Genomic DNA, 14,102 nt, shown 5'->3' on the forward strand with positions numbered 1-14,102 from the left:
CCTTTAATAGCCACATTAAATATTTATACTAACTGTAAATAACAGTATACTGGGAGTTATTTCTATACTCCTATGGAAATTGTTGAGCCTATGAGAGGGAAGTTATGTATCACTTCTGATGTTTCACTTAGTCACAGAGCCATGACTGTCAAGGGAGAATGGGAGATTTGGTACATATCAGGGCAGCTAAGCGAAAGAAAGAAAGAAAGAAAGAAAGAAAGAAAGAAAGAAAGAAAGAAAGAAAGAAAGAAAAAAAGAAAGAAAATTCTGGCAGTCTACCAAAATTATGGCATATCACTAAAAGAATATATAGCTATAACAATAATATGCCACCATAAAAACAAGGCAACTTCACATAGGAGAGGATCTCTGGGACGGAATATATTTCCCCAAAAGTCCCACCAAAATATAGCCTACCCCATATGCTCTACTTACAATATGACACTCTCCCATCAAGATGTAGCTGCCTAGGGCGCCTGGGTGGCTCAGTCAGTTGAGCGTCCAACTTCAGCTCAGGTCATAATCTTGCAGCCCATGAGTTCAAGGCCTGCATTGAGTTCTGTGCTGACAGCTCAGAGTCTGGAGCCTGCTTCAGATTCTCTGTCTCCCTCTCTCCCTGCTCCTCTCCTGCCCATGTTCTGTCTCTTTCTCAAAAATAAGTAAAGATTAAAAAAAAAAAGATGGGGCATCTTTTGAAGTTGGTTGAGCATCCAACTTCAGCTCAGGTCGTGATCTCGCAGCTCCTGAGTTCGAGCCCCGCGTTGGGCTCTGTGCTGACAGCTCAGAGCCTGGATCCTGCTTCAGATTCTGTCTCCCTCTCTCTCTGCCACTCGCATTCTGTCTCTGTCTCTCTCAAAAATAAATAAACATTCAAAAAAAAAAAAAAAAGATGTAGCTGCCTAAACAAGTAGAGAATGGCAGAAGCAAGATTCTGTAACTTCCCAGGCTAGGTATGGAAGCATCTTTATGGCACACTGCATTTTCCAAACATGGTCACAATATATCCTATCCTGCAACCTCTTCTTAAAATGTGACACTTCTTTCATAGAGCTGTAATTGCCTCAGCTAATGGTGTATGGCACAAGTGAGGTTATATGATTTCCAAGGCTAGATCATTAAAATTACATGCACTTCTACCTTGTTCTTTGGGACACACTCTTGGAACCCAAGATACCATGCTAAGCAGCCACAAAGAGATATCACATGTAGCTATTCTCGCTACCCACACTAAGGTCCAGCAAATAGCCAGAATCAACTGCCAGACATCTGAGCTTTTGAGTCTTCACATGATTCCGGCCTTCAGCCATCAAGTGACCCCCTACCTTTCACACCACCCCATCTGAAGCTGTGTAGATCAGAGATGAGCTATTGCTGCCAGGCCCTGTCCAAATTTTTATAGATGTGTGAGCTAAATAAATTAATTGTATCTTAAGCCAAGTTTTGGAGTGACTGTTATGCAGCAATACCGACTGGAATGATTGCCAAAACATGTAAGTGAAAAAAAACCCTGCCTTACTTTTTTATTTACATATATTGGCAATCATTCCAGTCTCTATTGCTGCATAACAATCACTCCAAAACTTGGCTTAATATACATATTTTTAAAAAGCAAATGAAAAGAGAAACTATACTCTAGCTATATAGATATGTGTATATAGATACATATGTACATAGATCTATACATGTACATAGGCATACGAACATATACAGTTTTATATATATAGCCTTGGAAAAATTACATTAATGGGTCATTTCCTGATGGATTTGTTCCAACTTGGGAATTGTTTGGGGGATTTGAGTTGTAGGCGGTTGCAGGCTAGGATTGGGTTTCATTAGCAGTAGTACATTTCCTTTAAAAACTATAGGGGCTTTTAAAATATTTGTTACTGTTTAATTATAATGTCAAAGATTTTGTGTGAATAGTTTTAAGCCTAATTTCTTTTGCTTTCTGACCCCTTTGTGCTTTCATTTTTCTGTCCCTTTAATGTTGCCAGGCAATCATATTTTACATTAAATGTCTCACTTTGGTGACTATTTCATATCTCTTTTCTTCTGAACGCCAAACTTCTCGTCCCCCATATTTTCAGCTAACCCTGTCTGTCACTCATGGAATCACTGAAGTAATCAGAACAATTCCCAAAACTTTTCCCACCTTACTTCCCAGCAGCCCATATTCTGCTGTACTATTGCCAGGAATAAACTTTTCATATCTCCCAAAACAAATCTGTCCATCTGCTAAATCTTATATCCTCTCTCACTGACATAAGGTCATTGCTCCAGTAATTCTCACTTCTTTGTAATGAACTATTCCTCCCACCTGGATTATTCCAACCAGTATACACAATTGGTATTACTTCTCTTATTCTGGAAATAAACACACTCCTATTCTTACTGCCACACTAATTATTAACCTTTTTTTTTTTTTTTGCTTCATTTTTCAGCAAAACACTTCCAAGTAGTTGTCTCTATATTCATGGTCTCCAATTTCTATTTTTTAAAAAAGGTTTTTTAATTCAACCACTCCAAAAAAAAAAAAACAAAAATACCCCTGCTCTACTCAAGATCAACAATAACAATGATATTGCTAAGTTCAATAGCCAATTCTCAAGTCTAGTATTATGTAAACTGCTAATGGTATCTGCAACCATTGATCATCCTTCCTTTGACTTTCATTTAGCTTCTTCAATGCCACACTATCTTGGTTTTCCTTCCATATCACTGTCCTTCTTAGCATCCTTTGCTAGTCTGTCCTTTTATCCGTGGATTCTTAATATTAGAAGGCACTGTGGATCAGTCTTTGTGTTCTTCTTTCCTCTATCTATACTCAGGTCCCTGATGATCTTATCCTGCCTCATGGTTTTATTATGTAAGTACAGGCAATACCCACCAAATTAATATAATCTCTAGAACAGTACAAGCTAAAACATCCAAGTACCTAATCATTTTGTCTAAAAGACATTTCAAACTCAACATGTTCAAAATTGAATTCCCAACCTTCCCCAACAAACCTGATGGAATTGCAGCTTTTCCCATCTCAAGTGATGGGAATACCATCTTTCCAGTTAAGACCAAAACCTGTGAGTCAAAGTCATTCCAGACCCACCCCCCCCACACACCTGACATCTAAATCTTAAACAAAACTTGCTTGCTCACATTTGCCATATATCTCAAGTCCAACCACTTCTCACCGCTGTTACCACTGTAATGTGAGCCACCATCCTCTTTCATCTGAATTAAGACCATGACCTCTTATCCACTTGGATGTTATTGTATTTCACAATTGCTGTTTTTATCTAACATTATTGTTAGATAATATCCTCTGCTCAAAACACTCCAGTGGCTAAACATTTCCCTCAGAATAAAATACAGAATTCTTACAATGATTTGCAAGGCCTTACAAGATATGGCCCTGTTATCTCTCCAACTACTCTGTTAATCATCCCCTTGCAGAGACCTCAACAATAGCTTCCTTGATGTTCCTCAAGTACCACTGTCCCATTGTAGGGCCTTTGGTCTACTTTCTTCCTGTCTGGAATGTTCTTGCCTTAGATAACCACTGACTTACTCCTTCACATTTTCAAATCTTGATTCAAATCTTTCCTTATCCATGGTCTACTTCATAAACTTTCATATCCTGTTCAAGTACTTTTGAATGATCATTCTTCCATAACACTTATGTTCTAACACATATTCTACAATTTTTATCATTCTACCTCTTCCTGCTAGAATTGCTCATTACTATTATCATAAACCCCTAAGACAGTGGCTGGAATACAGCAATATATGAATTTACAGTAACCAGGATTGAATGCCTGTAGGCAGAGATAGCATCCTTTAACAAAACAATATCACTTTCAATCTATGCTAGTAGCCTCTGCAGCTAACTCTACACCAAATTCATCTTTTGCGGACATTACTAAAAGGAGCAAGAAACACCCAATACATTCTGAATCACTCATACCATTTCTACCAATATTATACCCTTAACTGGTAAAAGATCTGCCTTTTAAGACAGACTGGAGGAGTCTGACCAAATGTCCTGTCTATAAAAGCAAAAATCTTTAGATTTCTAGTCTTAACTGGGTTCTCATTCATGATGGCACCAAATCAATGCCATACTTGAGATTTCTTTTACCCATAGGACTCCACTGCCAGATAAAAAATTTTATGCCCTTAATACATTTTAGTGCCAATAACAGAATGACAACAGCATGAACAAATAAGTTTATTTTAATTTTATATAAAGAAATACAGGAGGCAGGCAGCCCAGAATTGGTACAGCTATTCCATAAAATCAGTATAGGTGTAGACCCATTCTGTATTTCTGCTCCATTATCCTTAGCATTCTCAAATTCCCCATAAAATCATCAGAGATGTAAATTAAATGTCCACATTGTAGGCAGGAAAACAAATGCAGAGAGAAAAAAGGTATTCTTAAATGTCCTATATGTACAAACAAATACCACTTTTATCTTGTTGACCTGCAAGAGAGACTGAGATAATTTTTCAGCCAAGAATTCTAAAGAAGGGGAAATGGATACTGGGTAGGGAAATAGTCTCTGACAGACTGTCATCATGTTTCACTGCAAAATACTGTCAGTTTACTTTTAGTTTAATTCAAAAGCTGTACATTCAAGTTTTTAGAAATTTCATAGTACAAAATTTTGACTATCTAATTTTTTCACTTCTAAGTAATATTCTTAAATTGTGGTCAAAAATTATAGAAAATATGAGTTTTTGGACTTTGCTACAATTCACCTCATCCCTCTTCAACAATCCACTGATTAAATCTATGACTTTTTTAACTATGAATTTCCTCTTCTAGCATATAGGATGAAATGTGAATGAAAGCTTTCTCATATTCATTACAGCATACAGTGCTCCCCAGTCGGGGTCAAGGGTTAATGAAAAATATCTCCATATTCATTAGTTGTCCTCTTCTCATGCAAATTCTCTACAATCATACTAGTAATAATGATAGCTAATACTTGTGATATAATATGTTCAAGGCACTAAGAGCTTTACATGAAATGTTTCACATAATACTTCCAAGAATCTTACAAGGAAGGTATTATTCTTAGGCTTATCTTACAAATGATTAAACGAAAGCAGAGGTTAATTATGATAAATATCACAAAGAAAAGTAGCTGGAAGAGTCGAGATAATGCTGAAAAAGATATTCTACAGCTAAAGGCCTTCCTATATTTTACTATATTAACAGAACTCTATTATAATTTGCTGAAGTTTAATAGGTTTCCAGTAACTATAGGTTTTTCTACATAGATTCCATTAACAGTATCTTTCTCCCATTAGAATTCACTGATGCTGAACTTGAAGAGGAAAATATGCTCCCATATTCACATTTTAGGAATTCTTTGATGATAATGGATTAATGACCAGAGAAGGCTCTCTATTTTAATCACAAAGAATCAGATAATTCATATATAAACTTGTGAGCTATGACTGAAGTCTATCCCACATTCTTTATATTCAAAAGTTTTCTCACTGATATGAATTCTCTGATGTTGAGTTAGCTGTGAACCACGAGTAAAGGCCTTCCCACATTCCTTACATTGATATGGTTTCTCACCAGTATGGATTCTTTGATGTCGAGAAAGATGTGAGCTCTGAGTAAATGCTTTTCTGCATTCTTTGCATTCATAGGGCTTCTCACCAGTATGAATTCTCTGATGTAGAGTAAGTTGAGAGCCATGACTAAAGGCCTTCCCACATTCCTTGCATTCATAGGGCTTTTCTCCAGTGTGAATTCGCTGATGTTGAGTAAGTTGTGAACCACGAATAAAGGCCTTCCCACATTCCTTACACTGATATGGTTTCTCACCTGTATGAATTCTCTGATGCTGTATAAGTAGTAAACCACGGGCAAAGGCCTTCCCACATTCATTACATACATAGGGTTTCTCACCAGTATGAAGTCTCTGATGTTGAGAAAGATGTGAACTCTGAGTGAATGCCATTCTACATTCTTTACATTCATACGGTTTCTCACCAGTATGAATTCTCTGATGTTGAGTAAGCTGTGAGCCACGAATAAAAGACTTCCCACATTCCTTACATTCATATGGTTTCTCACCAGTATGAATCCTTTCATGTTGAGTAAGTTCTGAGCCGCGACTAAAAGTCTTTCCACATTCTTTACATTCATAGGGTTTTTCACCAGTATGAATCCTCTGATGCCGGGTAAGGAGTGAGCCACGATTAAAAGCCTTTCCACATTCCTTACACTGATAGGGTTTCTCACCAGTATGAATTCTCTGATGTTGAGTAAGTTGTGAGCCATGACTAAAGGTCTTTCCACATTCTTTACATTCATAGGGCTTCTCATTGGTATGAATTCTCTGGTGTTGAGTAAGTTGTGAGCCACGGATAAAGGCTTTTCCACATTCTTCACATTTATAGGGTTTTTCACCAGTATGTATCCTCTGATGTTGCATAAGTAACGAGCCACGAATAAAGGCCTTTCCACATTCCTTACATTCATATGGCTTTTCCCCATTATGAATTTTCTGATGTTGAGAAAGCTGTGAGCCACAAATAAAAGCTTTCCCACATTCCTTACATTCGTAGGGTTTTTCACCAGTGTGAATTCTCTTATGCAGAATAAGTTGTGAGAGCTGAGTAAAGACCTTTCTACATTCTTTACATTCATAAAGTTTCTCACCAGTATGAAGTCTCTGGTGCAGAGTAAGTTGTGAGTTCTGAGTAAAGGCCTTCCCACATTCTTTACATTCATAAGGTTTCTCACCAGTGTGGACTTTTTGATGTCGGGTGAGTTGTGAGCTACGAATAAAGGCTTTCCCACATTCTTCACATTTATACGGTTTTTCACCAGTATGAATTCTATGATGTAAAATAAGTTGTGAGCTCTGAGTAAAGGCCTTCCCACATTCCTTGCATGCATAGGGCTTCTCACCAGTATGAAGTCTCTGATGAAGAATAAGCTGTGAATCACGACTAAAGGCCTTCCCACACTGCTTGCATTCATAGGGTTTTTCACCAGTATGAATACTATGATGTTGAGTTAGGTGTGAGGCTCGTCTAAAGGCCTTCCCACATTCCTTACATTTATAGGGTTTCTCAGTAGAATGACACCTAGGATGTTGAGATAAGTAAGTATGCTGATTGAATATGGACATTTTTTCATATATGATCATCCCTTGCCTGAAATATTCCTCCTGATTTTCTTGTTGCTTTTCCAATGTGCCTCTGACTTCCAAATAATCTCTGGAACTCGATTCCTCAAGATCACAGTTTTCAAGCCTGGCACTCATTTCCCATTGGGATAATTCTGTTTCATAAGTATCCTTTTTTGGAGATAAGTCTTTATTTGCATTCCTTGAAGGTAAGTCTGAAAGATAAGAGAATATCAACAATTTCTGTTGTCATTTCAGAAGGAGAGTTTCCATAGTAGAAAAGACTATATATGGAAAAGATATACAGATGATAACCGACTAATGATGATTCATTCCACTTAAAATTTTTGGATCTTATGATAGTACAAAAGCAATATACATTCAGTAGAAATTATACTTCAAATTTTGAATTTTGATAATTTCTTGGGCTAGCAATATGCAGTAATATAGTACTCCTGTGATCCTGTAGCGGCAAGCTACAGTTCCCGGTAAGCCACGTGATTATGAGGGTAAACTGATATATGGAAAACCATTTTGTACCCATACAACAATTCTGTTTCTTGGTTTCAGTATTCAACAAATTACATGACATATTTGACACTTTATTATAAAATAGGCTTTATGTTAGATAATTTTGAACTGTAGACTAACATAAGTGTTATGAGCATGTTTAAGACAGGATAGACTAAGCTATGATGTTTGATAAGTATATTATAGGCATTTTCAACTTAAGACATTTTTAATTTACAATGAGTTTACTGGGACAGGAGCTGTAAGCTGAGGAAGATTTGGTATAGGGAACCAATACCCATGAGAAATAACTGGCCTACATCAGTGTTTTTCAGATATTATTTAACCATGACTTATAATAATACCTACTTACATTTCACATCATAACCTGACACATATAGTTTCATTAAACAGTATCTACACTGTTTCATTTTTTCTATGCTATTCTAGTCTCTTCTCTGTCACACATACACAGACACTACACATACACACTCACAGCCAAAACCCACTAAAGTGATTTCATGCTGCAGTAATATGTTGCTGCCTAGGGTTTCAAAAAATATTAGTGTAGAATGACCTTACATACTAACATGTAAAAGGAACACTAGAGATCAGAGAATAATAAAAATCTAGTGAGAAAGTAAGGGAAGGGAAAATTTTTTTAAGCTAGTGGTTCTCAAATTGGTAGGGCTCAAAACCACCTGGGGACCTTGGTAAAATTAAAGATGCTCAGATACTGCACCAGACTAACTGAAACCGAATATAGTTCATCAGAAAAAAAGCATGGAGATCTTTAGGTTTAATACTTTCTAAAATCTGACTCTGATTCAGATCATGATTTGCTATCTCTGCCTAAACTTTTAAATACCTTCCTAATTAAACACAGAATAAAATCCAAATGCTTCCCATGACTTGATAAAGCACTCCATGGTCTGGTCCCAATTTATTTATGATTTTTCCATGAGCCTTCTTGGCTTTACTGATTATTTGCCAAACATACTAATTACTTTTAGCTCTGAAAAACTCATAGAACCAATTTCAACTTACAACAGGGCTTGTCAGACATCTCTGAACCGGTCTGCATGAGATATTGCATACTTTTTCTCATCCTTCAGGTTTCAATTTAAGTACCAGTTCATAAATCTTAAATATACATTTCTGCTAACAGAAGATTAGGTAATTTAAATCAACCTTCCTGATGAGAGCAATCACACAAAACATTACAGGCATCTGACTGAAGAAGGCATTGGAGAATTACAACTGAAATAAAGAGTTGGTTGGCTAAAAGTTAAAAAACATACAAATTCACAGAAATAAGCTTATCATTTCAAGCCACTTTTCCACTTGCAGAGGTCCTACAGGTCAAGACAACTGAGATGTGGAGAAACTAAGCAGTGTTTTGGACCATTTCATAAGGCTTGGGCAATAACTGGAGAACAGGGCCCACTATAAAGTTATACTTAGGGTTGGGAACCCTAAATTGGCAAAATTGTGGGGATAGAAAATAGGTCACAGGTTGTCAAAGGTTAGAAATGGGGAAAGAGTTGACAACAAAGGGACAGCATGAGGGTGTAATGGCACTGTTGTATATTGTAACTGTGACAGTGGAGTAAATGTTGAATAAAACATGAGAAACAACCTTCTAAAAGTATGCCAAGCTTAAAAGAAAGTAAAGAAGTTCCACAGGGTCCACAATGAAAAACCAGAAACTAGAAAGGTAAACATACTTTGAAGCCACAGCTACCCTTGGGACATCTGCTATCTTCAACTGCCTACATATGAAACTTAATGGTCTAAAAAAAATATCTGAGATAAGGCCCTGGACTTACAGTATGTCAGGAATTAGAAATAAACCTCTTCACAAAACTGTAACCATCCAAAGCCTGCAGTTCAGAGGGAGAGAAAAAATATTCCCTGGCTTCAAAGAAAATGACAAGGAAATCTTAAGTCTTAGCCATGTAAAAAATTCTGACTTTTATTCTGAGGATGAGGAGCCACTGGAGGGTTGTGAGAAGCAGCATGATAGTATCTGACTTTTGTTTAAAAATCAATCATTCTGGTTGTTTTAAAACATCAGAGAATCAATGGGAAAGTACAGAAGCTGGGTGGATAGAAGCTAGGAGGCTAAGGCAATAATCTACATGGCTTGGACCAGATGATTCTGGAGGAAGGGGCAGAGAAAATAAGATGGATTCTGGATATATTTTGAAGGTGTGATGAAGAGGATTTGATGATGAACTGGGCATGTAACATGAGAGAAGTCTAAGAGAACTCCAAGTATTTTGCCTGGGCATCCAGAACAATACCAGTGCCATTTACTGAGAACTTCTCATTGTAGTAGGAACAGGTTTGAGAGAGAATATCAAGAGTTTGGTTTTGAACTATTAGATATTATAAAGATGTTGAGTAGGCCGGTATATGTAAAAGTATGGGGTTCTGAGGAGATATTTAGATGAGTTATGTGAATTTGAGAATTATCAATAAGTAGATGACTTTTAAAGCTATGGGATTTGATAAGATCACCCAGGGAGAGTTTTGGATACAAAAGGTACAGGAAAGGAAGGGAAGAAAAGAAAAAGGAAGTTTGAGGATTGAGACCTGGGACACTTGAACAGTTACAGGTCAGGTAGATGAGAAGGAACCAGCAAAGGGAGACTAAAAAGGAAGAAAAAAAAATTAGGAGAATGTGGAATCCCAGAAGCCAAGAGAAGAAAGTGTTTTGAGGAGAAATAATCAATTCTGTCAAATGTTGAGAGAGGTGACTTCTAATTTAACAAAGGCTTTAACAATATGGAGGTTACTTCTGATCTTCACAAGATAGTTTTGGTGGAATAATGGGGATAAGTTCTTTTTTTTGTTTCTAATGTTTATTTATTCTAGGGGAGAGACAGAGTGTGAGTGGGGGAGGGGCAGAGAGCGGGAGATACAGAATTCGAAGCAGGATCCGAGCTGCTCTGAGCTGTCAGCACAGAACCTGACATGGGGCTCGAACTCATGAGCCATGAGATTATGACCCGAGCTGAAGTTGGATGCTTAACTGAGTCACCCAGGCACCCCATAATGGGAATAAGTTTTGATTGAAGCAGATTTAAAAGATGACCTGGAGATATGAAGCATGGAAAACTCTTTTGAGTTTTGTTGTAAAAAGTAGCAGAGAAATAGGGCCATATCCCTATTTCCTTGTTCATCAGGAGATTTGTTTATCAATTTAAGATGGGAGAAATTACAGGTGTACAGATGCAAATGACTGTACCAGACACTGACAAATTGATGTTGCACAAGACTAACAGAACATTGCTCCAAGAATGTTACTAAACAGATGAAAAACGAGTGGAGTACAAAACGAGTACTAACGAGTACTAAATGAGTTTAGTACAAAAGTGGAGATACTAGCCTTAGATAAAGGCACATAAAGTTTATCTATCATAATAGGAAGAGGCCCAGTGAGTACAAAGCTGGGAGCCAGACTGATGAAGCAGCAGAAGCTTGTATAAGTTCTCCACTGATTACTCCCATTACCTCAGTGAATTTATGAATTCAGCTCAGGGCAATCATCTTAGAGTCAGATAAGAGAAATTACAAGTCATGACTATGCAACTGAAAACTTAGCTCTGAAGTAAATAAACAAAAATTGATAGACATAAAAAAAGGAACTAATAAATCCAAAGTCATAGTAGAGAACCTGTGATATTGTGATACAATAAGAAATATATATTTAGTTTTTGTTCCTGATTTCTGGTACAGAACTCCTAAAACTCTTGGAAACAAGTCCCTTTCAACCACACTTAAATTTATGCTAAGGAAGTGACTTTTGGAAAGCCCCTAAGGAGGGTGGGCTGGTTGCCAGGGGAGTCAACCATGTGATCAGTGGGTTGGAACTTTTTTTTAAATGTTTATTCATTTTTGAGAGAGAGACAGAGAGAGTGAGAGAGAGAGAGAGAGCACGAGCACGAGCGCGCGAGCAGGGGAGGGGCAGAGAGGGAGACACAGAATCTGAAGCAGGCTCCAGGCTCAGGGCTGTCAGCACAGTGCCTGACGCGGGGCCCAAACTCAGGAACGGTGAGATCATGACCTGAGCTGAAGTTGAACATTTAACCAACTGAGTCACCCAAGTGCCCCTCAGCGGGTTGGAACTTTTAGCCCCATCTCTGGAGAGGGCAAAGATGCTGGACGTCGAATAAATTATTCATGTCCAATGATTTTATCAATCATGCCCACCTAATGAAGCCTCCAGCAAAAACCCTGACTGAAGGGGTTCAGAGAGTTTCTGGGTTAGTGAACACAGTGCTGGGAGGGTATGCTGAGAGACAGCATGGAAGCTCCATACCCCTTCTCCATACCTTGCTAGAGTGTAAGTCCTGATAGGTTTTTGTTTTTGTTTGTAAGGCACATGCCTGACTTAAGCTTTGATTGCTGAGGCATCCGCTTCAAAGAGGCATCCATCAAAGATGACTATATTACAAGCCACACTAAATAAAGGAGCCAGGCTGCCTCCCCCATCTGAGATTCCTTTGTTGATTTCAGTAACTAATCATTTGGACCACTTACTAAATTTTTTCTTGCTGCCCTCTTAAGTTCCCGCTTTCATTTTAAATTCAACAATACAGAGCCCAGAAACCCTAGGCCCTCATTCTCAACCTCAACAGAGGCAAAACCCTAGGTCTGTACACTCTCTATACCCATGCCATCACTGTAGGGCCCAGGGTATGTTGTATCATTTCTAGGTCCTCTAAGTCATAAATCTTTACTTTTTCAAAGTCTCCCAATGGTTATTACTAAAGGGCATCTTGCAATCATAGTAAGAACCATAAAAGCTGGTCCAGCCACAGCACTGGTGGTTGCTGATAGGCTGAGACCAGCACAAAAACACTTTCCCTGTGCATCTCTTCCATTGGGCTGTCCCTGAGTTGTATGTTTTATAATAAACTGGTAAATGTAAATGTTGCTCTAAGTTCTCTGAGCTCTTCTAGCAAATTATTAAACCTGAGAAGGGTACTGTGGGAACCTCTGATTTACAGCCAGTCAGTCATAAGTACGGGGACAACTTGGGAGTTACAATTGGCCTCTGGGGTAGTAGGCTGTGGGATTGAGCCCTTAAACAGTGGGTCTGTGCTAACTCTGGGCAGTTAGTATCAGAATTAAGTTAAATTTTAAGACACCCTACTGGTGTCTACCAGGCACTGGAGAACTGCCTCGTATGGGAAAATCCACACATCTGGTGTCAGAAGTACTGTGTGAGTAAAAGGAAATAGTTTTTTCCTTTTCTGTTTTAGGACAGTTATATAAACAGACTAAGAAGAAAGTACAGACTCAGAAGACTGGAACATAATTAATAAGATAGGTATTAACTATATAGATAGATAAAACTAATAATAAAACTAGAAATTGCAAAAACATAGAAAACAAATATAGAATCCTAGAATTAAGTAATTAAGATACTTCTATACAATGTTTGACATAAAAGGAAATAAAAATTAAACTTAAAATTTAGAGCAAAATACCAAGAGGAACTTGATGTGAAATCCCAAGACTCAGCTAATGAATCCTCAGAAAACTCACAGCTTTAAATGTACTTATTAGAAAACAAGAAATAATTAAAAACAAGAGAATTAAGATGTCAACTCAAGAAGAAGAGGGAGGAAAAAACAAAACAAACAAAAGAATTAGCTAGCTAAATGAGAAAGTGAGTAAACCAGAATTTAGAAGGAATAGAAACGGCCAGAAGTCCATTCATTTTTTCCAAAGCAAATAAATGGTACAAAAATATGACACGCTGGGGAAAAAAATCAGATTGGGCACAAATCCAAAACATTGGAAAGGATAAAGAATAGAAGAACATAAATCTAAGACAAGTGCTTATGAGAAAAACCTATACATAACTGAACAGTAAATTAGAAAAACTAGTTGAAATGGATGAAAATAATAAAAGTGATCCATGAATAAAGAAAATCTGAGAATACATCAATAACTACATAAGAATTTTAAATTTGAGTTTAATGTCCATGCTCCTAAAAGGCCACAGACACTGATGATTGATGGTATGACTGGTAAGGTTATCCAAACCATTAAAGAATACACAATTCAATTCCTATGTAATTGTTGTTGAACATACAAAAACATGGAAATCCACCCAAGTCATTTCACATAGTTAAGTAAGAAACAAACCTGGACAATGAGAGCTCAGGAAAACAAAGTCAATCTTATGAACCAACATAGGTCAAATTTTTAAATAAACATTAGCAATGTAGAATATATCTGTATTAAGGACTGAAACATCATGATTAAATACAATTTATCCCACAAATGGAGGAGTGATTCAACATCAGAAAATCTACTTGAGACCTTGTATTAAAAATTCTCTAGGGGTGCCTGGGTGGCTCAGTTGGTTAAGCGTCCAACTTTGGCTCAGGTCATGATCTCATGGTTTGTGAGTTTGAG

General features: G+C 37.4%; 1 protein-coding gene across 6 annotated transcripts in view; it reads right to left on the reverse strand.

Moving 5' to 3' along the window:
- Window positions 1–4,212: 4,212 nt before the first annotated feature.
- The window catches only part of LOC125915975 (zinc finger protein 420), a 421,195-nt gene continuing 411,305 nt past the window's right edge, over window positions 4,213–14,102 (reverse strand). For 5 of the 6 annotated variants that reach the window (XM_049622081.1, XM_049622083.1, XM_049622082.1 and 2 more), the window contains one exon: window positions 4,213–7,369. In XM_049622081.1, coding sequence (XP_049478038.1) covers window positions 5,439–7,369 — 1,931 coding nt within the window. In that variant the 3' untranslated portion in view covers window positions 4,213–5,438. The remainder of the gene's footprint in view (window positions 7,370–14,102) is intronic. The other variant, XM_049622087.1, reaches the window with a different exon arrangement.

Source organism: Panthera uncia (genome assembly GCF_023721935.1).
Source record: "Panthera uncia isolate 11264 chromosome E2 unlocalized genomic scaffold, Puncia_PCG_1.0 HiC_scaffold_19, whole genome shotgun sequence".
NCBI lineage: Eukaryota > Metazoa > Chordata > Mammalia > Carnivora > Felidae > Panthera > Panthera uncia.